The sequence below is a fragment of the Phasianus colchicus genome, chromosome 2, assembly GCF_987193195.1.
Source record: "Phasianus colchicus chromosome 2, bPhaCol1.hap1.1, whole genome shotgun sequence".
NCBI classification, from domain to species: domain Eukaryota; kingdom Metazoa; phylum Chordata; class Aves; order Galliformes; family Phasianidae; genus Phasianus; species Phasianus colchicus.
Genome location: NC_143437.1, coordinates 60,669,613 through 60,693,954, shown reverse-complemented (window position 1 = coordinate 60,693,954; position 24,342 = coordinate 60,669,613). Strand labels below are relative to the sequence as shown.

Genomic DNA, 24,342 nt, shown 5'->3' with positions numbered 1-24,342 from the left:
TAATTCTTTGCCAGCAAGATATTACTACCATTTTCCTTTATCCTTCTTTGTTCAGTTGTAGTCAAAGATGGAAAAGTACAAACACAGGGAAACAGGCCCGCGCTGAGCAATATTCAGCATAGCTTTGAAAGCACTTAACTTATGGGCATTAGTAAAGGCTGAACCACTGAAAGGTGCTTAAAGTTTATTCATCTGCTGCTAATATTTCTTGGGAAGTATAATTCATTTACAATCATAGAATGGAAAAGAATAATTTGAGTTGGAAGGGACCCTTTAAGGTCATCTGGTCCAACTCCCATGCAATAAACATGGCCACCTACAGCTAGATCAGGTTGCTCAGAATCCTGCCCAGCCTGACCTTGAATATGTCCAGGGTTGAGGCATTCGCCACCTCTCTGGGGAACTGCCCTAATCTCACCATTCAGTGTCTCACCACTCTTATAATAAAAAACTTCTTCTTTCTATGTAGTCTAAATCTCCCCTCTTTTAATTAGAAATCATTCATCCACAGTCAATTGCAATGAAAAATCAATTATATGTTGAGCCAGTTGTTACTGTAAGGTGAAGTAGAAACAAGGGAAAGGTAGGACAAAAACTTTTTTATACCTCATTGTCTCTGCATTTCACCTCACTTATAGCTCGTACTTGACCCTAAAGGGTGGAAGTGGTTGGTCTTAGAATAAGGAACATTAGTATTACTATTCCCACCCTTTCAATAAGTAATAACATATAATATTTTCAGAGCCACCACAGTGACTTTGCCGCCTCTGTACTTTTTTCAGAAGTGGTGCAGGTTTTTAGGAGCTCAGTTCTCACAGAAAATCAGTGGGAGTTATGTGCCTGGAGTTATGTGCCTGGCCTACTTTGATGTGTTTGTAAATCCCGCTGTGTGCCACACTGCATCTTTAGGCACCTAAAAATCTTTGAATCGTGTCGTCAGTATCACTGAAGATGGAGCTTAGGATTCAAAGTCCACTGAGGGCTTTGAAACTTTCAGGTTAGAATACACAGGACATCTTTTGAGCTACCTTTTGTCTTTTTTCAGGAACAGACTCCCTTAGTGTCCAGTCATACGGAGACCATGATGATTGCTTTTCTGCTTTGTTTGCACTGCCCCTCACTGTGATCTTGCTTTTATTCTTCTGTCTTGAGAGATACAATTTGATTTTCACTAAGTAGTTACATTTGTCTCCTGATGTTTTCTGGAAATATCAATTAAAAAATCAGACTTTTAAATTTTTCATGAAAAACTGAATATTTAGAAAATTATTATGAATTGTGTGCTTCATCTTGCAAAGCACATAAAAATAAATTAGAAGAGAACTCCCATTCTTCCAGAGAACCTGCAGGACTTGTCTCCAATGGCATTCCTTCACTGACTCTTTACTACATTCTCTGTTGACTTGTCATGTGTATCTCTGAGATTGTACATGTATAATGTTTAGGGCTAGAATAAGCCGTCACATTATCTAAACTGACATTTTGTTGCTGAGTCTCCTGTATTCCAGTTAGCTACCTTTTCAGTGGATGCCCGTCTTCCACTAGGTAAACAATTCTCTTCTATGGAAATCAAGGAAAGCAAAACCGTGGTAGTTTATCACTTATAGTGTTAACAACATGTACCTCATTTTCAGTCTGGAGTCACTCAGCTTCAGCTTCCAGTTATTCATCCTTTGTTTAACTTTTCTACTAGTCTAAAGGAGCTGCAGCAGGAGGAATCAATCTCTTTTCTCTGCAAGTTCTTAGTATTCACTGTAACAGTCGTCTCTTTTTAAAGATATGAATACTTTACCTCTCTATGATGAATATCCTTAATTTATAAATTACTTCAATGACTTTTTCTATTTTTTGTCTGGTTCAGACACCACATTTACATGCATCCTTCAGTCTCTCTATTGCCTTCCATACAGGTGACATGTGGCCGTGGCCATTGTTCCCTGTTGCAAGTTTCACAGTTGAACACTGCGAATTCACATTTGTAGAAAACAAAAAAAACCAAACCAAAACAAACAAACAAAAAAAAAATGACACCAAAAAACAACCTCAGCTTGCCATTCACCTTGTCAGTTTTAAAAATATTCTGCAGATGTAAATGTAAATGGTAATATAATGCATGAGACGTTAAGGAATTGAGCCCTGAGGTTACAGAGACTATATTTGGGTGTCATGAGAGAATATAACTCTGAGTAATGGGATAAAATTAAGCAAGTGAAAATTTAGGCAGACTAGAATGAAACACTTCTTAACTGTGAGAGATCTATTAGGTTGTAGAATAATCTGTAAGAATTGATGGAGGCTGGGCTACAAACTGTACTGGATAAAGCACTTGAAGATATTCTGCAAGAAATTATCCTGCATTGCCAAGAGGAAGGATTAGATGACCCCACAGGTCATTTCCATCTCTACTTTCTGTGATTTTGTTGTACAAAGACCCACAAATAGGAAATTGTTAGCAAAATCATGAGATGTCAATACACCCTGTCAGGGAAAGAAGAGTGAATAACATCACCTGCTGGTAACCATGCAGGAATCCTAATCTAGCATTTCTGTGTGTTAGAAAATGAAACCAGAGCTGAAGGCTGTATGCTCAGCTTGTGACTGAAAAGAGAAACCTCTACCAATGCAAAAATGTCAGGAAACAGCAGGTGAGCTATGAATAGGAACCAGAAGAGGAGGAGGAAAGAACAGAATCAGGATGGGCCTGAGAAGCATAATCATGTCATGAATAAATTAGTCAGGAATGAATCAGCATGTTGTGCAAGGGTTGAAACCTGAAGCTCCAGTAAACCAGCTGAGAAAACTAGAAATTTTTGTAGGCTTTGGTGTATAAGCATTGACTCATATAATAGTAATACCATATTGAAGGGCTGAGACCATAACCAGTGTCTTTGCTAACCTTTGTACAAACACACAGCAAGGCAAGCCATGGCCCCCACAGAAACCAATATGTGGATGGGCGAGCTAAGAGTGAAAGCTGTCAGGAGAGCTTCAGTAATAACCTAAGGAAAGATCACACACAGTTCTGAGGTCTGTGTGTGTGATTTAACTTGATTTGTTCCTAAATTTGATCTGAACTTATATCTCACTGTTCTCCCCTAATTTTTGCTGTTACAGATTCATTTTATCAGCATGAGGAATCACTAGACAACTCGTGTATTATTTCTGTTACTTAATTTTTGCATTTCTCTTCTCCCAGTCTTTCTGAACCTAGCTGCAAATGAATATGAATTACAGACACCTGTACTAGGTCTAGCTGGAAAGGAGTTAATTTTCTTCACAGTAGCCCCCTATGGTGCTATGTTTCAGACTTGTGGCTACAACAGTCTTGGTAGCACATCAATATCTTTACTATTACTGAGCAGTGGTTGCAAAGCATCAAGGTTTTCTCTGCTGCGATGCTGACCCTTTTTTCCCTTTCTGCCTCCCTGCCTCCCTGCATTTTATGAAAAATCTGGGAAGGAAACAGCCAGGACAGCTGACTTAAGTTTGCCAAAGCAATATTCCACACCATACAAAAATGTGCAGGCAAGAAACCTCAAGGTAGAAAAATAAAAGGCAGAAAGCTCTTCTTATAGTGTGATCATTGCTCAAAGTCTGTTTCGGCAGTGATCAGCTCACTGGGAGGTATGTTATATGGCAGCCTCAAAATCTCATTTTATTTTTCTTTCTTTTACTTATTAAGAAGTCCTTATCTTGACCTATGCATTTTGTCACTTATCTTTTCCTGTTGTCTCCTCTCTCTCATTGTGGGGTGAGGAGTGAGCAAGTGGAGTGGGTGCTTAGCTGCTGGCTAGAGTCAACCTGCCACTGTGCCCTTTTTCATTAAAAAAAAAAAAACAAAAAAAAAAAAACAAAAAAAACCACGTTTAGAATAAATTACACTTCTTTCTACATGTTACAACTGCCGTAAAAATAGACCTGGACAGTCCAAATGGCACCTAGTACCTCAGGTTTTCACCGCTGCAGTTTTTCTCTTTTTCTCATACTTTTCTAGCTAGACAGAAGAAAAACTGTGAATAAAGTTATTTTATTTTCTGTTCATGACCAATCACTTCCAAAATATCTTGAGCTATCTTGGTCTGACTTGACACCTCAAATTAGCCTTTGTAAGCAGCCTAAACTGAGACAGCTGCTACATCCCACTGGCCCTTGCAGAGCTAAAACTGGGGTTCTTCTGAAAGCACCCACCTGCTGGCATCTATCCCATCTGCTGACATCTATCGTGTGACATCTTTCTCGTTAGGCAACATGAAACACATGGCAGTGTCCATGCTGGGGACAGCATGCTGAAAGCTGTCAGCACTTAAGCTGAATATGCTGCTGGGAGTGATACTCTCAAGACCCTGCTCTTGAGACACAGCAAAGATGTATTCCTACAGATGTATGCAAGCACAGCAAGTATGAGATCAAAATCTGGTTCCCAGACGAAAGCATTCAATCCACTGCAGATTGATTCACTCAAAGCACTTCAGGTAGTGTGTTGTGCATCCAGTCCTCTAAATGACTGGGTATGCAAAGTACAAAATTGTCATAAGGTATATTTTAATTGGTCTGGTTCTCTAAAATATTACTTCTGAGAATGGTGTAAAACCCAAATGACACTGTAAGACCTTTCCAGACATTACAGTAATAGGATAAGGAGATGGATGAAATCAGTAAGAGGTGCATCATTTTATCATTGACTTTTTAAAATATCCAATTTGAAAACAACAATAAAAAAACATGCAGACAGAATAAAATAAAAAGATAATTGTCCACCAGATGTCACTAGCTCTTTTCTTATAATAGAACTACTTATATCAAGTCTGAAAGAGTAAGGTTGAGCCAAGAAAGTTACAAAACTAAACGCCTTTTCTTTTTCTTCTTTCTTGCTTGCTAAGACTGGCATTTAAAACAAAGAAAACAGAACTGATGACCATATATCTGCAGTCAACCCATGCAGAAAAATCCCTGAGAGCTGAGAAGTCATATTTTCTCATGCCTGATTATCTCCCCTCTGCTTTGCCTAGTTTCTACTGCAACATTGACTGAACGTAGACTTCACCCTCAGCTACTTGATCTCACTGAATGACAGAATAGCAGGAGTGACCTAGCTATCCTAGCTCCTTGGCAATTACAAGGATTTGTTTTCAATTTTTACATCTGAGATCAACTTTTAGTTTATTTTCTCATAATTGCAGAGTGATTTTTCATGATTGTTATAGTGACATCACTACAATGTTCCTTGGTGTCTGTATCTTTAGCCCCATAGCAACTTTTTCTGTTCAAGAGACAAAGATTTAGGTTGTAAGTGAGACATCACCAATTCCCTCCTTTCCTAACACTGTGTGGTGTGAAACATATGACACCACATCATGCATGACAGATGTATCCACAACACTGGATATGCAAGCATTGCAACTTAGCTCCTTTTTTTAGATAGAGACTACAATGGTTCTTCATAAGGCTCAGATGAAAGCCAATGGTCTACTGGGAGCGTACAAGCACTATGAGTGGGTGAGTGGTCTGCACAACACAACACAACACAACACTAACTTGTTTTATCTCTGTTAAGGAGAACTGATCAGGGTGGTTGATAACTGCAAATAATAAAGGCATCTGGAAATTTGGGATGTTTAATCCAGCTAGCGCTGATTTGGTGCTCAGAAGATATGTATTACAGACTCAGTGAAAATCTGGCCTGCATAATGTATCTAGACCTGAATTTATGTTTGTAGAAAGTGAGAGAAAAGGCACTAACTACCCTTGCAAAGGAGTTATAGGATTTATTATGGAAAAATGCTGCTCAAGATCTAGGTATTTTTACTACCATTATCATTTGAAATTATGAAGAAATAACTGGAATGTAAGATCATCAGTGACAGCTGAGCAGAGCTTTAGTTAGGAAGTAGTGTAAAGATCCAGGGTGACATTTTCTGTGTTTTATGAGCTCCCTTATTACCTATGCTATTTCTTGTGAGAACAAAACAAAATGGGAAAGAAGGAATCAAAGGCTGCTCAGGAACTTTATGAATTTTCAGAAGGAGCAGCAAAGCTCTGGACTGTTGGGACATTAGAAGACAATCTTCAGGCAAACTATGAGTATCTGAAGAACATCAGATTCCACATAATGTTGTTTCCATTAAAAAATAAAGTCTGATCTGACCTTACTATCAGAATTACTTTTTACAAACTCAGATAGTAAGCAGAATATAAGAATGAAAGAGGGAAAAACTTCTTTCTCTTAGTCCATTTCTTGTTTGTTATTTATGAACCAGGATGTTTTGAGCAAGTATTCCCACCTTCATAATTATACTCTGTCACATCTCAGTGTTTTACAAAAAGTTAGAGGCCATGTTTACTTCCACCCCAGGCTAGTGGTGTTTCTAAAAGCCCCCAGTTTATCCAGGAGTCTGGGCACCAAAGTTTTGGAAGAGAGGCTCCTGTTTCTTCAGACTGGAGGCTGAATCCCTCTGATCTGAAGCATCGTTCCCACAGGAGCTTTGGAGAGCCAGGCAAAAGCATCCCTCTGCTCAGGCTCAACACGTCCCATCACAGAGATTTGAAGATGTAGCTTCCTCCTCATTCTAAATAACTCTGGATAGAATTTCTTAAAATGGTTTGAAGTGTGACTGTGCCAGACCCTTGTGCCTGACAATTACATTCGTTTAAGCAAGACCTCTGAGTTTGTAACAATGGAATTATCTATTTTCCAGGACAATTAACACAATGTTTTTGTACTAGCTGAAGGTCAGAGGATTAATATGGTTTTATCTACAGTGCATTTTTAAAAGCTAATTAATAATCATTCAGTTCATTTTGTACTAAAGACTGAGAACACTTCACATTAGATGACTTTTGCTCCTCTACAGCAACAGAAAACGAAGAGAGAGAGAAATGGAGGGAGAGAGGCACTGAGAAGGGGTGAAATGGTATGCAAATAAACAAATGCATCACACAGATGCAGCTAATGGAGAGCAAGAAAAAACTATACTCTGGCAAATTGTTTCCTGGACAAAGGGGCTAATCTAAAGCATTAATCAGCAAAAATACTCAGCATTTTCTGGGGAATGATGAAGCATTTATTGTCAGAGGAAGAGAGGAGGAGAGGAATAGATGGAAGTGCTGCTCTGAGAGCATTATTTTAGAGAAACTTGCATCACCCACTGCTTATGAAGCATCCCTATTTCTCCATTGTGTTTGCATCCAACAGTCTAGTCTGTACATACACCAAGGAGATCACTTGGGTAGTGGGTCAGAGGAGGTTTCCAAGGGGCTGTGCGTTGATTTGGTGCTCAGAAGACATGTATTACAGACTCAGTGAAACAGGAACAGGAGAGGGAACATGCATCAAGAGAGCATCTTCAGCAGCAGCACTGCTTTCTGGCACAGGGATGGAAACAGGTGGTGTCAAGGAGGCAGTATGCTCCTCGGCTCTGGGGACATCAGTGTTTGGGGAGAGCAAAATGAGACAGAAAATCAGAGATGTTCAAGGGTAACATAGTGGCTTGAAAACAATGGGAGGGAGTTTATTAGGGCCACAAAAATGGTCCAAGTGATGGAACATCTCTGCTACGAGGACAGGTTGAGAGAGCTGGGGCTGTTGAGACTGGAGAAGAGAAGGCTCCGAGGTGACCTGATAGCAGTCTTTCAGTATCTAAAGTGTATGTGTGTATGGGGTTGAAAATGAAGGGGACGGACCCTTTAGCAGAATCTTTTCTGATAGGATAAGGTGAAAATATTTCAAACTAAAAGAGAGGAGATTTAGACTGGATATAAGAAAGAAGTTTTTTATAATAGGGGGTGGTGAGGCACTGGAAAAGGTTGCTCAGAGAGGAGGTGGTAGATGCCCCATCCCTGGAGACATTCAAGGTCAGTCGGGACAGGGCTCTAAGCAACCTTATCTAGCTGTGAATGTCCCTTTTCATTGCAGGGGAGTTGGACCACATGACTTTTAAGAGACCTTCCCTACTAAGGATTCCATGGTATTAATGCAGTGGCCACTGTATAGCCCTTTAATGGGAAAAGTTAAGAATACGGGAAGCCACTTTTACTCTCTTACTTTTGGATATTTATCTATGCTGCTGATTAAGCGCTCTGAAATTCTTTCACTGTGTCTGCCCAAAGCACATAAATTCTATCAGACACGGAGGCATCTCCTTTCAAAACCGGGCTATGCACCACTATTCTGTTGATCAAATGTGGCAATTATTTCAGGCTTAAAACCTTTTAGGGATAACAATAGGTACTGCCAATCAAAGCTAGAAAATACACATGCATTCAAAGAGCAAACTGAATGAGGAATAACAGCAACATGTGTAGCAAGAATATATTATGGATTACCATCCTCTTACACAAAGGCTAGTAAACTCTTTAAAATGCAGCAACCTACAGAGCTTATAAAAAGGACAGAAATGTGCGGAAGTCTTGGTTTGTCTAATCTGTGTCTTTTTAGCATTGGTAGGATGACTCACTGGATTTAGCAACAGCTTGTGAAGATGAGCATATTAATAACTTTGTGCTGCAGCTCTGGCATAAAATGTAATATTTTAAAATTCTGTACTCTCAAATGAAATACAAGCTTGGAACTAGAATAGAGTTAGGAGAGGTATTTGAATTGTCAGCTTATTTTCTTTTAAAATGTGTGCTTATACATTTAAATACGGAACTTGTGAAAGGCTATTCCCTTTTGTTGCTATCCGTCCCTCAGTGTGCCTCTTCCTACTATAAAAGATTGAATTGTACTTAAATATGGAGCTGCCACTACAGTACTTCATGGTATCCAGTGTTGTTCTCTGTATTTTTATTTTATGAAGCATAAATTAACATTGAACAGGAAAGCATATGTAGATCACACATGACAAAATGGCAAATAGGTGCATATTCAGATTTGCATATGTAATCTACAGCATTAGTAAAGAATGGGATATGTGTCATTTTGCCTTTTGATGAAGTTCATCAGATTTAAATAATTAGGTAATATAGCACAAGGCTTACTTTGAGGATGTAGCAACTAAACTCCTAAACCTTTCAGTCATAATTTCAAACTTTTTCCAGACTTACTCTAGTCTACAGAAAGACTCATTTGTGTTCTGCATGACCTGCAGATTATGTGGAATATCTTTAGCAAAGTAGCAAGCAGAACCAGTGTCTTTAGGTGTTAAAATGATGACCTAGACCACTAGACTGACCCTTTCATTTCTGTATGATTTTAATGAGAATTGATTTTAATGAGACAGCTGTGTACCTTACTGGAGATATTTTTGCATTTTTGTACATTAAATCTGCTCACAAATGTACTGAAATAACAGGGAAGAAAAATTACAATTATCTTAGATCCAAATGTTAATTTCCAGTCTGATCAAAATTTGAATCTTTCAATATTAAATACCATAAAACACCATGGATCGATTTAAGGACACTTACTTTATTTTTAACTTAAAATATATATATTTTGAGTGTGGATAAAGTGTCAGAAAAATAATTGCCTATTTTCTACTACAGTGAGTGATTTGATATATAGATGTTATTATTTATTACTTAAAATGATTTGAACTTGTGAAAAAAATCATGCAAAATTCAGTGTATCCCATTCTGTTTTTTCATGTCATGTACTCTTTTAAACTGTTTCTTCTTTGACTGATTTCATGTACAAAAAAAAAAAATCTTTCTAATGTTTTTGTAAAAATTCCAATCTCACAACACTGAAAATTGTGTGTATAGTCTGTAGATATATATGCACATATGTGTTATGCATAAAATACTATACGTATTTTATATGTAATGTAAATACAGTATACACATAGTTAAAATATACTGTGATATACATGTCTACTTCTAGCTTGGATTCTTAATTGACAATGAATTGTGAGCATCATTATCTCAAAAGATTTTAAACTGAAAGTGCTCAAACTAACCGGTCAGATATCTATTGCAGAGAAAGGAGACTTCATATTCTTACCTGCTTTTTTAATTTCAGGGGTGGCTGTCTTCTCTTGCACTTTCTCTTTTTTTCCTTCTTTTTCTAAGATTTAATCAAAGAAAGTCATTTGATAAGTTATAACTGTGAGTCATACACTCAAAATATGCATTCATTTAAGCCCTGGTGAGCACATTCTGAAAAAAAGTACCTTATTTGGGAGTTTAACTCAGACTATTCCCTTGTAGCACTTGCACCTGACTAGCCACAGAGCAATCAGTTGAAAATGAAAATTAATCAGTGTGCATCAACTATGAATGATTTTGACCCTCAATAATTCATCAAAGGCTAGTGAAAATCATCAGTGCATGAACGTAGCACCTTTTAGCTTAAGTTCCAGTAGCAATGAAATCATTAATAAATAATAAATGACATAAATATTTTTTTCCATCAAAGAAAACTCCTAATGGATTTTAGATGCTTCCTGGGAATGAATAATCCAAAGTTTTATTGAGATGAATATTAAGGCTTTGCAGTTTGGTCACTATAATTTTTGGTTGTGATTCTGTTAAAAAAAAATCAAATAAACAAATCCCGCTATCATAAATTCGTTCACAGTAATCTAAGTGATATACTGAATTTAGCATATGGCAGTACTGTTGTGTACAGTTATTTATAAGGTCTCCATTAAATTGCCTAACAAGTCCATATATGGCCACCAATCATGATTTTTTTTATTTTTCAGGAAAAGAGTTCAGAAAATATCAGTCATTAAACTCATCAGATACTGAGAAGAAACGGTAACATGCAAATGTTGATTAAGGAAATAAAAGAAGAGCAATATAGAGCCAGAACCATAGGACTAACCTAATCAAAACCAACAGGATTTGATTCAGGAGCGGGAATAAAAACTGAATGAAGTCAACAAGAAACATTACCAAATCATACCTTTCTTCTTAGTTTCAGAGGTAGTCCTCCTTACATCCATCGCTTTCTTTTCCTCCTTTCTCTCTAAATATGGAAAGAAAAGCTTGACTATTTTCATACGTATGTATGTTTGTGTGTATATATATATATATGTATATAATCTGGGATGGAAATTCTTAAATGACTGTAATAGGTACTAGATTTGATAAGCTGGTCACTTATTTAGGAGTTTAACATCAGCATCTGAGAAATACAGCTTGTTTCTCAGAGAGTATATGTGAAGTTAAGGATAGAACTGGAACTAGTACATACATCAGATACTTACTACAGTAAATACTAATTTAAGAAATCATGCTCATTCTCCTGGTAGGAGTTTATTATGGTGATTCAGTAGCCATGCACCTGTTCTGCCCAAGTGTTTCTTTAAGAAATCTAACTTAGTGGCAGCAAAACTAAATGATACTCAGAAATGGATGCACAATGCCATGAAAAGCCTGCCTACATAATATACCTTTATAACTCTTTTAATGAATTGAACCTTTGAAACTGTCATAGGACTTAATGGAGAACTGCAGTTAAAAGATCACCTACAAAAGAAAACAATTCATTCTCATACAACATCTGCCTCTATCTTTTCAAAGAATTGGACAGAAGCAGAAAAGGATAATGTCTTTGCTTTTTTTACAAAAAGCTACAAAAATTTAATTACTTATTCCATGAACGTTATTAATTAGAAAATTGTGATTTCAGCAGGGTAAATCAGGAAGTTGCAATTCTTATTTTTTCTTCCAGGAAATGAAACCTCATTTAAATGGGGAAGAATACAAGAGTGTTAGAATACCTAAATTAAATACTTTTTATTTTTTAACTCTTCATCTACATAGAAAAAGGAAAAATTGTCATCTTCAGGTTGTGCTGCATGGCTTAGGATGTTAAGTTAATGGAACTACTTTTATTTTTGTGATACTTTGCTTTATGAATGTGGATAAGAAAGCAAGCTTTATTACCATAAAAAATGGCACAAACACAGAAGCATAGGTCTGTAAGTGAGTCTTTTCTTGAAAATTTTTTAAGGGGTAAGAATATTTCCTGAAGCCAGAAGATCCAAGAAGCAATTATACTATCATCCCTTGCATAAATTAACATGAAGATAAAGGAAAAATGAAGGAACTTACTTTTCATTTCCCCAGTTACCACAATAGACTTTTATTCTTTGTGAAAAAAATATATACAAACAGGGAATGAAAAGAAATTAATTAACACACTGCACAGTGTGCTTCCTATGCCAAAATGAGGGTATGCTTGATAGAAAAAATGATATTTTCATACAGTACATGAATTTCACAATATGTCCATGATGGTTTCATAAATAGTTATTTTGCCTACCACGGAGTGGTTTTACCAATATCCAGGTTCTCCTCTAACCATACTTCTGCTGAATTTCTGACAGTAACGTTTATATTAAGGTTAATATTACTGTGTTTCATTTCTTTCTTGTTTGAAATGCGTTTTCTCAGTGCATTTCTCTTGTCGTTGTGACAAAATGCAGCAGAAAATCATTACATGCATTTTTCAGAATAGTTCTCCCCATATTTTGTGTTTAAATCTACCTGCTTAATTTGTGAGCATACTGGACTTCAGGCTTCAGATTCCTTTGTATCGTGAGTACACTTTATGATACTCAGGTTTCTTAAGTACCTACAGAGTGTTGGAAGATTCTTTTGTTTGGTATATTTTAATATTCTTGTTATTGTCTAGCTCTAAGGTTCCCTGAGTTTCTGTCTCACGCTTTGAAACAGTGTTCCAGAAACCCTTGCTAGAGATCATGGACATCTCAAAAGAAAACACTCTTCAGCCTTAGATTACACAATAAACAGTTTAATAGCTTCACTTTCCTGTGCTAAATATGATTTTTAGTTTTTTCTTTCCTCATGTAGTCACTCTTGTAATTTCTAATGCACAGTTTAATTGTTTGCTAACTCCACCTGATTAAACTGAAAAAGTTTAACATAGCCTATCAGTTACTGTCAGAAAAAAAGCTTCCTTCTATCTTCTTTCTTCTAACCTTTACTCCTAGCAACCAAAAAGTGAACTCCTACTGGTATTTCTGTGTTTTCTCTTCCATTTTTTTTCCTGATTCTCTCTGTTCTGGTGGAACAGCTGATTAATTGTTTTTGCTTCAACATATTCCAAGTTCCAGGTGGTGCACAGGATGCACTGTAACCCTTAAGTCATCACAATCAAAAAACTCTTTTTAATCAGAGACCATTTCTGCCTTTGACTGTGGAGCATGTCACAAGCTTCTGGGGCTCAACTATGTCACATAAAATCTACTCTGAATGTCACCGAAATATTCAGAGCTGTATGTGTTTTGAGAGTCACGAACTGAGACATGAAGCTTTGAGAAATAGAACTTTGAATAGTAGACTTATGGGGGTAGCAAGGACTTATGCTGCAATTAACTTAAAGAGCAAAGAGAATATATCCCGGGCTGCAGAGATTTTATTGCTGAATTCTTCCACCAATTAATTCAACTGATATAATTTTCTAATACAAGGCTCTTAAGTAACAATATTCAGAGTGCCCAGTGAGCCTAGTGGCATGTCTACCTGATATGAATTTTCTAGAGGATGTTTACAGAGAGGTATAAAAGGACTGTGGCTCCTGATTACCACTAATGCTGCCCAATGTCATGCATAATTTTGGTGAAAATCTCAGGGAAAGCAATTTCAGGATTTCCATCAAATTCTCAGTTGCATCTAGCCCCATTGATGCCCCTTACACTTTCTGCTGACAAAACTTTATGTAAACGAGATGATAAATTTGGTATGTGTGTATTACATAAAGAATTATTTATGATTTAAGGAAGAAATTCCATTCCTTGAATACATTTATTTCTCCTAAGCCTGAGTAGTTCACCTTTAGAATGTGGCATATTAAGTGTATATTTAACACCAGTACACACTGGGTTACATAAGAGAACACAAAATGTTTCTAATGATTCAAGATTGACTACAAGATGAATTGAACTGTCTTTTGAAATATCTTTTGTTACTATTACTTTTAGCTGATAATGTAATTAGTACTATATATTTTTTTTCCCAACAGGAGCACTAGACATGGCTGATGTCTTTATGTGCAGGTGTAATAGGGATGCAGACATGAAGATCTCACTTTAAAAAGCCTGCAATACTTTTTCAAGAGTGAGATATTAGCTGATGATAGAGTACAAGGCAGCAGAATCAATCAGCAAGTCGAGCAATGGACTTTGCATTTAGTCAATTTATTTCATAGAATCTAGGTAAAATTGGAATTTATGACAAGGAGGAAACTAATTAATGTAAGATTCAATTAAAGCAGTTATATGTTTTGGATTTTTTTTTTTTTTTTTTTAATTGGGAAAATAAAAATAAAGAAATATAATCTTCCTGAGACTGGGGGAATGTGAACAGTTCTAAAGAAAAGAAGCACCTGAAATGGAAAGATTTGTTTCTAGGTAAATGATGAGGGACTGAGGGCATTGCTTGAAATCCAAGTGAAATTCAAAAGAGACCAAGAAAGAGGTGTTTCGATCTGAATTACCTTTGACAGCTCTGAAAATGTCTTTGTGTTATTCACAAGGGATGTTAGCTAATGCTTGGCCAAGGACGGGACAGGAGATAAAAGAAACATGCTAACAATGCTCCACTTGAAAACAGGCATGGTAAGACCAGTATGTTTTTGTGGCAGAACAGGGGGCAATCTAAATTTAGGGATGCATGTGAGTTATGAGGCATGATGTCATGGAAATGCTTTCCAGGCACTGAAAGAGGAAGGTGCTGTGAGAATTTCCTTTCTATTGTTCCAGATGCTCTATGTGCTTAGGGGGACACTGACTTTGGAAGGACTTATCAACACATCCCATCCCCTCTGAGAGATGGAGGTAAGGAGAGCAGCAAAGTACAGACTCAGATACTTTCCTGAGGAGAGACATGAGCATAAGAAAAACTAACTAGCTGAGTGAATGCCAGAAGTTCAGAGATGTTTTCATTTAGATAAGCCTTCTAAAGTTTAGATATTTATACAAGGCTTATCTGCATTTATCTAAAACCCTGTTGCCAGGAAATATTGGGAGAAAAGCTCTTGTGAGAGACTTTTGATATTGCCTGGCTTTGTGAAATACAACAGCTTTTCTACTGATTCTCATCCTGACAAGAGCAAGAAACAGCAGAGGTGCATGTGCACTCAAAAATATACAAAATAGAACAAAGAAAAAGTTGATTTAATTTATACTGTGAAACTATAATTCAGACTGGACACAACAGGTAAAACTTAATTCCTCTGTTCTACAAATATGTCTGTACATCTTAGTTACAATCATAATTTTAAATTTTATTACAAAAACCCTATATTTTAATTTCCTTATTAGTTTTGAAGATATTACAGCTATTCTTCCTTTGTTTTAATTGGTATACTGACAGCCTTTCTCTGCTGAACTCAATGAAAGATTTGCCATTCATTTCTGTGAGATCTGAATTTTCTGTTAAGTATTAAAATGATTCATTACCTTTCAGTTTTTGATAACATCTTCTTCCCCTCTGCATTTTGCTTTGGGGGGAGAGTGTTAAGGACTAGTCAGAGATTTTTTTGTATTAATATTACATGAATTCACATAGAAAGACACTTCTATGGTTGGAAACTCTTAGATGAAGAAGGAAAGGAAACACTTCTAATTAGTTTAGTATGTCACAGAAACTCCAAATTTTTCAATTAAATTTAAGTTTCATGTCAAATTTGACCTCAGCTATATTAAAAAAAAAATCCTATACTTGGGTAAGATTGTCCATGTAGGTGCAATTATTTTCTCTGTGAGAAAAAAATTTGTCTCATTTTTGCCAAACTATGTGGCCGAAATCAATAAAAATCAAGTAATCCTAAACAGAATTAACCCAGACTTCTTAGAATTGATTCTTCTCACACAAAAACATGTACACTCACACATTCTCCTTAAAATACTGGTGAGTGCTGAGGCTAAATTTATGTACATTTTCTTCCATGTTCTCTTTCAAACTGCATCTTTTCATTTCAGCAGTCTAATGTGCTGCAATTTGTTCTCTTATTGAGCAGGTGAATGGGACACATAGGTCATTGGAGATATAATACACTCTGACATCCCAGGCAATCTCTATAGCCTGATTTTGCATTTTGATACCACTTCACTGTTTTCAAATCCCAATTTGAAACAGTATTTGGTAGCTTTGAAGATTCCTTCGTGGAGATATTTTCGAGTTCTTCAGAAAGTATGCGATAGTGATATCATGATTGAAATTCCCAGTGCTTTCATCTGACCCATGTAAGTGTTCTTCATTTTTTCCTGGAGTCATTATAGGCTTCATAGCTCTGTTGAGTTAAGCATCAAAACTATTTGCTAATAGAATGGGGCTATACGTTGCCCTCACTAAACAACACAGTGGGGGCAAAGAAGAATAAATACCAGGATAATGAAGTCATAAAATTCATGTCAAGGGAAAAAGATGGCATGCCAGCCTCCATGGCAAGACCTGCATTAAAATTCGTCAACGATGAATGCAGTGTGAATATGATAGCAATGAAGAATTAAATTCCTAAGGGATCATTGGCCCATTAGGGTACTATCTTCTTTGTTAAGAACCATACCAAGAAAGCTAAAGCAGCAGGGCTATCCTTCTGTCCTCATGGCTGACATTCTTATTAGGCAATATGAATCAAAGATATCTGCAATTGTGTTACTTATTTTGAGAAAAGTTTTGATGATTATTTTTATGCATCATTCTTTTGAAAAAAAAAAAAACAAAAAACCAACAACAAAGAAAAACATCTGAGGTTTTAGGAACAAGGGATGACCAGGCAAAGTATGATCTGAAGGCTTTGCCTCATCTTTCCAAAGCAGCATGAAACTTTTTCATTTGAAATCCCAGAGAATCTTGATCCAAGTAAGTTTTCTGCATTTGCAGTTGCATCATAGGCAAAAAGTTATTGGTTACCTGTAACACTTTAAAAAACAAGTCTTTTGGATAATCTTCAGAATTATTTAGTCTTGTTTTACTGAGTACATTTTGATGAATATTTATTTTTAACTGTAAAATTGAATATTGTGAATTGGAGAAATAATATGAAAGATGAGAAAACATAGTAATTTATCCAATCAATATATAAATACCTTTAAAATTTAATTCATTTTTAAATGTTCTGGTAAGCATTTATTTAGTGCCCATTTCATTATTTTTTCTTATGGTAGAATAAAAGCAGTATGTAAGAGCCTTGTCATTAAATAAAGTGTCAAGGGGTTTCTGAAGATTTAGGCTGTTTTCACCATAGCTAAATTATCTAGATTGTACTGTTTAAATGTCTAACCTAAATCATCAGATAAATCACTTTGAAACCTTGTTTAGATGATTTCATACTTCTGCTGTCTTCAGTACAGACTCATGGTTGTATATTCACGCATATATTTCTCAAAACAAAAAAACAAACAAAAAAACAACAACCCAAACCTTTGTTTTTAAGCTGTACATATAGCACCTTTTTTAATATATCTGATCTGATTTTTCATAACAAGTTGGTTTAAAATCTAGCCCACTGCCTTATGATATTTCTGAAAGAAACATTTTTCTTACTTGCTAGTATTTATTCCTAGATTAGAAAATTATCAGACAATTGATTGTTGCAATAAATAAATAAATAAATAATAAAATCAATATTATTAAAAATATTCAAAATTGGGATAAAAAATCAAAATTTTGCATTGTTGAAAGGCTTTTAGTGTATCTTTCATTAGAATGATTATTTTAAAGGATAGTTTATTTATAACAACAAAATATATTTTATAGAACAATCTGTGTACAGAACAGAAGGTCATTGATAGACAGAGGCAGATTGATTTGTACAAGATTTATGCATTTCTGTACATCAAGGATGCTTTGTCAAAATGTGTATGGGCTTCACTAATTTAGATTCTCTTCGATATATCCCCTAATGTTGTATTCATGAGCTGAGATACAGACTAGAATTTCTTCCTAAGATAGTCAGGTAGTATACATTCTATGCAGATTTATATTTCAGTGTGAATTTAGCCTCTGCAAGAGTTGTGGAGAAATGTATTTCACAGTAATTCAATTTACTGCACTCTTCAAAATTTGTATTGAGGGATTCAAACAGTGATCTAGAGAAAGCTTTTTTTTTTTTTTTTTTTTTTTGTCACTATTCCTTCACAGATGTTGCAGAGATATATTGTTTTTTCTTTCTTTCTTTTTTTTTCTTTTACTTCGTATATTATCACAAATAATAACAAGATGGCAAAAAGCAGTCAAAGAAAGGAGATATTTTAGAACCTATCATGACCCATTAACAGATCAGAACAATTATGTTGATCACTCTTCTGTAATGCTCTTCCACTCAAAGATGTGACCTTTTTAGAACAATATAGCCTGGAAAATCATACTCGAATACAATGCTGTTCAAAGCATTTTTATGATACAGTGTTCTTCAAAGTACTTTTCTGCTACAAAGCATGCTATTGGAGATCACAGGGTAATGTGCATTAAGATGTCTTCCACTGAGAGAAGGATTTAGATATAGCTTTCTCACAAAGGTACTCTTATGGAAAAATGAAGACATACTTTTCTGTAACAGTTAATATGAAGCTTTACTAATAACTAACCAAGCTTCTGAACATAGTTTTGATATTGATTGTCTAACTGCAACATCTTCCCTAGAAATTGCCCAGCCATGTCAGAGAACACACAGGAGGACTTCTTTCTCAGGGGCAATAAAGAAAGCTAAAAACTGTGTGATCTGAGAAAGAAAACATCAAGACCTGAGAAAGCAGATTCACTGAGAACCAACATTCGTTGCAGAGCAGACATAGGATGTCAGTGGATAACAAAACACAAGAAAGTCACTGTTAAAAGAGGTGGAGAAAACAATCACAGGAGATGCATATTAAACCCAGAAGTTCACAGAAAACAGATTTGTTCAAGTAACAGTCAGCTCCAGTTTCCTCTCTAGATAGCAGCATCACAGTGTTAGTTTGAGAGAGGTGGGAGTGAAGCTTCCAGAAGAAGTGTAAGAGAAAGGATTTAAAATGAGTTATTTTATTTCATGGTTGGTAAAGTAAAGGTTTGGAGACTTGGAATTCAAATAGAAGTTTGAATCCATGTCTTCATCTCCACAGATTCCCTTTCCCTCTTTCTATTGCTTATTGCTTCTGGATATTTTTGTTAGTTTGTTTTTCTTTGGTTTAGTTTTGTTTGCTTATACATTTCTGTCTGTAACCTAAAACTTCAAAGCCTTTTTGAACTTTGAATGCAGGATCTCAAGATAGCAATGCTTTTTTAATAGAGCCTAAACGCCATGAAGTAGGACAGTAATGATCTAGTCTTTTCCCTTCTGACTAAATGAATACAAAGAATTTTACTTTCCTACTTGGATATAACTGAAAAGTTCAGTTCATATTTATGCACTTCAATGCTCTATATTTCATACTGAGAATACAGTATACAAATTAGGATTTTCTTGTCAAAAAAGTTTTTCTACAGAGATAAAGAGAGAGAGATCAATGGCAAGCAGAAAATGATTGAGATTTTAAACATAACAACAATGTGCTGATTGTCTAAGACCTCATGAATTCAGCAGAGCATGATTTCTACTTAGTATTGAATATTATCCAGGAAAGGCTTTCTATTTTAAGATATTGAAATGCCTACTAATAGAAATATCTGGTACATACTGCCATTATTTTCATGTTATCAGAAATCAAGAATTGTCCAAGATTACCTAAGAAGACAAGTGCAAAACAAAGCAGTAATGAAAACATCTCCATCTAGAAAAAAAGAATCAAATCTTTTCAACTTTTACCAGCTGCAAACTTTTGTATTTACTCTCTACTGCTGAACTGGAAAGCATAGAGTCTAAATAGATTATTTTTCTATGTGACTATTATTCTCTTATTTCCAACAATTCTACCTTTTCTTCAGGATTTGCCAAAGTCCTTTCCTAAATTACATTTCTCAATTAATTAATGATTGTACTTGTTCACTATCCTGAGAAGTTATCATGCTTTAGAATAAAAACAATATTTTGTTTCAACCATCCTTTCAGTAATATTTAGGGATGTACTATTCAAAAAGGCACAATAAGCATTAAGAAGAACCAGATAGATGTCTCTTTAACCATTCCAAGAATTCAGATTTCTCAGACTGTTCCTTTGTCTCCTTTCTGATATTGTGTCAAATTTTCTCATAAATTACTTAATTATTTTCCCAAGATCTGAAATAAATCCTCAGAGTTTAAGGCACCTAAAGCATGGAAATATATATTTGTTTGCTTCTCATATATATATAAAACACTGTACTACATTATAATAATTTTTAACATCAGCATTTTACAAGTTATTCTTTTTTTCTTTATTCCAAAAATCTTGCATAGATATTGTATCCTAATGATAGGCCTTGAGCCTTGAAGAGAATTTAGTTGAATGATTCTGAGCAGAAAATCTGCCCCCCCAGTTTGTTTGCCAAATGAGTGCCTAATTTACATTCACAATTAACTCAATTGCACGCATAAATGAGCTAATGAAACACAGAAATGTGTAAATGGTCATACATACTCATTTCCATGTGCAATTGCAGTAATTGAATGCACCTCATGATTTTGAAAATCAAGAACTTCACACTAATTTGATGCTAGTTCATGTTGTGTAACAGTTATATTTAAGATTAAGCTTATCACTCAACAAATGCCACCATCTTTTTCTACTATGCGCTTTTCTTCTTTTTTCTTTTAATTTTTTCTTCTTCTTTTTTTTTCCATTATGGCTAATTGGTGGATAACAGTGTTTAACATGGACTTCTTTTTGCTGACAAGCAGGGTTTAAACATTTGCCTTAAACAGGCAGAACTGCATATCTATTTATATACAGTGCTGTCTCTCAGTAACCACTGATTTATACTCCTTCAAGCAGTATATCTATTAAGAAATAACATGGTGTTTCTTTTTTTTTCCTGAGGTAATATGGAAAAAAGATACAAAGTCACTTAGTTGCTTTTATCCAAACATTTTGATTCACAGTAATCACATTAGAGAAATATCAAATTAATTTAAGTCTTTGTTTCAATCATAGGTTTTGCTAAAAGCTCTCTCTCATTTTCCATTTACAAATGCAGGCAAATCTTGCATCTTGTTAGGCTGCTACTATCCTTTGTTTTTTTGTTGTTTTGGTTTGTTTTTGTTTTTGTTTTAACTGCAATTTATTTCTGAATAGATTAAAACTAAGACCTCTACTAGCAAATCCTGTGGTGTGACTGAATGACTTCCTTATATGAGATCTGCTAAATAACTACATAAGAAGACTAAGATATTTTGTGTCAATAAGTATTTTGGTGTAAAGACCAAGAATGCATGTTGCAGTAGTTGTTTTAAGTAATCATACGTAGTCCATTTTAAAATCTAAAGGCATATTTCAACAATCTCATTGATATGATTATACTGTAAGCAACATAATTCAACTGAAGTGTTAATCTTCTGAAGATAAGATCTAACTTTATATGTACATATTATTTTTTGGTGGTTTTAACAATTGGGATAAATATACAGCCAGAAATATTATCTTCATTACTGTAGAAAATACACAGAAGGAATGTCCGAAGAATAATAGCTCAAAGATTAATCAAGGTAAATTAAGAGGATAAGGCAGGTTGTGTTTAATAGTTAGATGGCAACATATAGTTGGACACCATCCAAACCATTTTAGAGATTGGGCTTCGATTTGCAATCTACTTCATGCAGGCAATCCCCTGTAATATTTAGGTCTTGCAATGCAAACATGTTTATATCATTCATTCCCTAGGCCTAGAAACTTGAAGGTTTTGTGTTATAGGTTATATTTATAAAAATATTAATAATCCAATAGAGCATCAAGTTAATACATAGAAGGAAAACAAAAGAGGAAAAAAAAAAAAGACAAACTTGCCTTCAATAGCTGCTGGTTTCTTTCTTGGACTATGTTCTAGAAGAAGACGAGGTGATACCATTTCCTTATGTCCTGCACATGAATATACAGGTTAAGAAACATGGAAAACACTTTAACTAAAAATCTGAGCAGATTGACTAGGAAGATGATTTCCCTTCAGAATTGCTCATGTTTAAAATATTACATTTCACATAAAAGCTGTTATCTTCCAGACATCATAGGAATAAAACGTATTTGTAAAAAAATGTAGTGATTTAACTTTAAGGGATGCATTTTAAATCAATAAAGACCAAGTGACTCAAGCATGTGCTGAAATGCTTACAGGTCCATTTTTCTTCATGAGATTAAAAACCTCAGAAGAATAATACTATAATAATAACGTTACATATTCATGATGCCTGATCTACAGTAAAAGCATATTTTCTTCTGGCAGGCAAATGATCTTCATTTTTCCTTCTAGTCCATTTATTACAAACGTCTAGAAACACTGCTAAAAAATATTATGCTTCTCATCCTTATGAACTGTTCTTAATTATCCAACACCAAACAGGTTGTACACTTGTAAATACTGCTTAACTTCTGATTCTCACCGCCAAGTGAAATACCTCAACTCTCTTGGAGTTATGAACTGTACTTTCTCATAGACTTAAATTTGGGCCTTTTTGTACTAACCAGATGCCCAGTTTTCATGCTGAAGTGAAATATTTTCACTTCATTTCTTCAAGTATTAACAAACGCATATTTATTTTCTAGTTTATAATGTCAGTTTGAGGTTTCCTGATTTTCTTCTATTTATTTTCTTTTTAATATCTGGCATTTATTTTTATTAACTATCATGTCATTGTCACTTGGACAGCACAATTTCTTGAGTATCCTGTGAAATACATTTATTAGTGGAATACAATACAAATACAGTCATATGCACCAGCACACACTGCACAAGAGCACACATGCAATCAGGCTGTTAGATTTCAGATCCAGCTCCACAACAAAAACTCAAATGCATGCCTTGTGCTTGGTGATAGACTCAGAAAAGAAATAAAGATTGAAACGAGCCTTGGAAATTGGAGCATTGTACTTACCCTTCTCATTTACAATGGCATTTATACTCATAGGGAATGCATGAAAAAAACATCATCTTGAAGACAGCAGTGGGATTTGAACACCATGAGAAAAACATCATCTTAAAGGCAGCAGTGGAATTGAAGCATCATAGTCTCAAAGTTTTTGTATCTCATCAGCATACGTATGATTGCAGGAAAATAATTTGCAAGCTTGTAGTTTAGTTCACCTGCTAGTTTATAAAATATCACATACAGAGCTACTCAAACTAGACTTGTATGCCTGATCCACTGACAAAATTAATGTACTTAAGGCACTACACAACAAATGGTAAAAATCTCAGGTTTTAGATGTATTTCCTGTCTTGGCAGTAGTCACAACTGAATATTTATTGATTTCATCACAGAATGTCACTAGCCTCGTGTGACTGAAATGAACAGTAGGCAAACTTCAGGAATCCAGATGTCTAGCCATAATTTTCCACTTTGTGATTCAAAAAAACATCTTGAAATTGCTAACTGAGCTAACAAGATGCTGAATAGCATTTGTTTCCAGTGAGAACAGAAATATTACATCTATAACCTCTGTCAAGGTACAGAAACTTCATTAACTGTTCATTCAGTCTGAACATCCTAGTTCAGAAGGAAAACTAAAACAATGAAAATTTTAATGAAGAATGAGCAAATAATATTATTCTTTCTGCTAGTTTTGATTATTGGCTTGGACAATTGTTTGATATTTGTTTTTATTTTATGTTTAATTTGTATTCATTCTAGATCACTATACTAGATGGAAAAAAATTATAAATTTTACAATTTACATAAATTGCCTTGTATTAAAAATAATAAAGTACAGTGCCTTGAAATGTTGAGTAGGTAACTAGTAAAGAAAGGTAGCCAATAATTTGGATTTCAAAGTGGTATCTACTGTGTGGAGCTCTGATCTAAGACCTTTAGGTCAAAGTATAGGATGGTCCCATTATTTTCCTGTTCTTTGCTGCTGCAGCAGTTTGCTAATGATTGCACCACTGCTAGTTAGTATAATGACAGTGCAATACCACTTATTGCTAATGACTTGTCAAGTTCTATTTTACAGTTTTACAAGTTTTAAGCAAATCACTTATTTCATGCAAATTGATCACATGATCTGAGAGTGTTTTAAGCACCAAAATCTTCAGATTCACAGATCAAAAACTTTCCCCTAGGCCAGAGTGTTTGTTCTGAACAGGTTCCCATCTACTCTGATAAAAAACCTCTTTAATGTTTCCACGTGTTATTAAATGTATCTCTATTCACTTTGATGGGAATGCAAAGGACACTAGCTGAATAAATATTTTATCCATTCTTTTGATGAAATATGTTAAAGTGGTTACCCTAAGTCAAATTTCTTTTCTCTTCCTTTTTCTTTTCTCTGTAAGTTATAAAGCACATGTGGCTTTCTGCACTATGAAAAACTCATAAATTAAAAA

The 24,342-nt window shown here is 35.0% G+C and overlaps 1 protein-coding gene across 1 annotated transcript in view; it reads right to left on the bottom strand.

Moving 5' to 3' along the window:
• TRDN (triadin) overlaps nt 1-24,342 on the bottom strand; it is a 203,019-nt gene that overhangs the window by 92,108 nt on the left and 86,569 nt on the right. The window contains exons 13-15 of the mRNA XM_090135836.1: nt 21,813-21,884; nt 10,847-10,909; nt 9,941-10,003 (exon numbers count right to left, since the gene is read on the bottom strand). Of these exons, the coding sequence (XP_089991962.1) occupies nt 9,941-10,003; nt 10,847-10,909; nt 21,813-21,884 (198 nt within the window). The remainder of the gene's footprint in view (nt 1-9,940; nt 10,004-10,846; nt 10,910-21,812; nt 21,885-24,342) is intronic.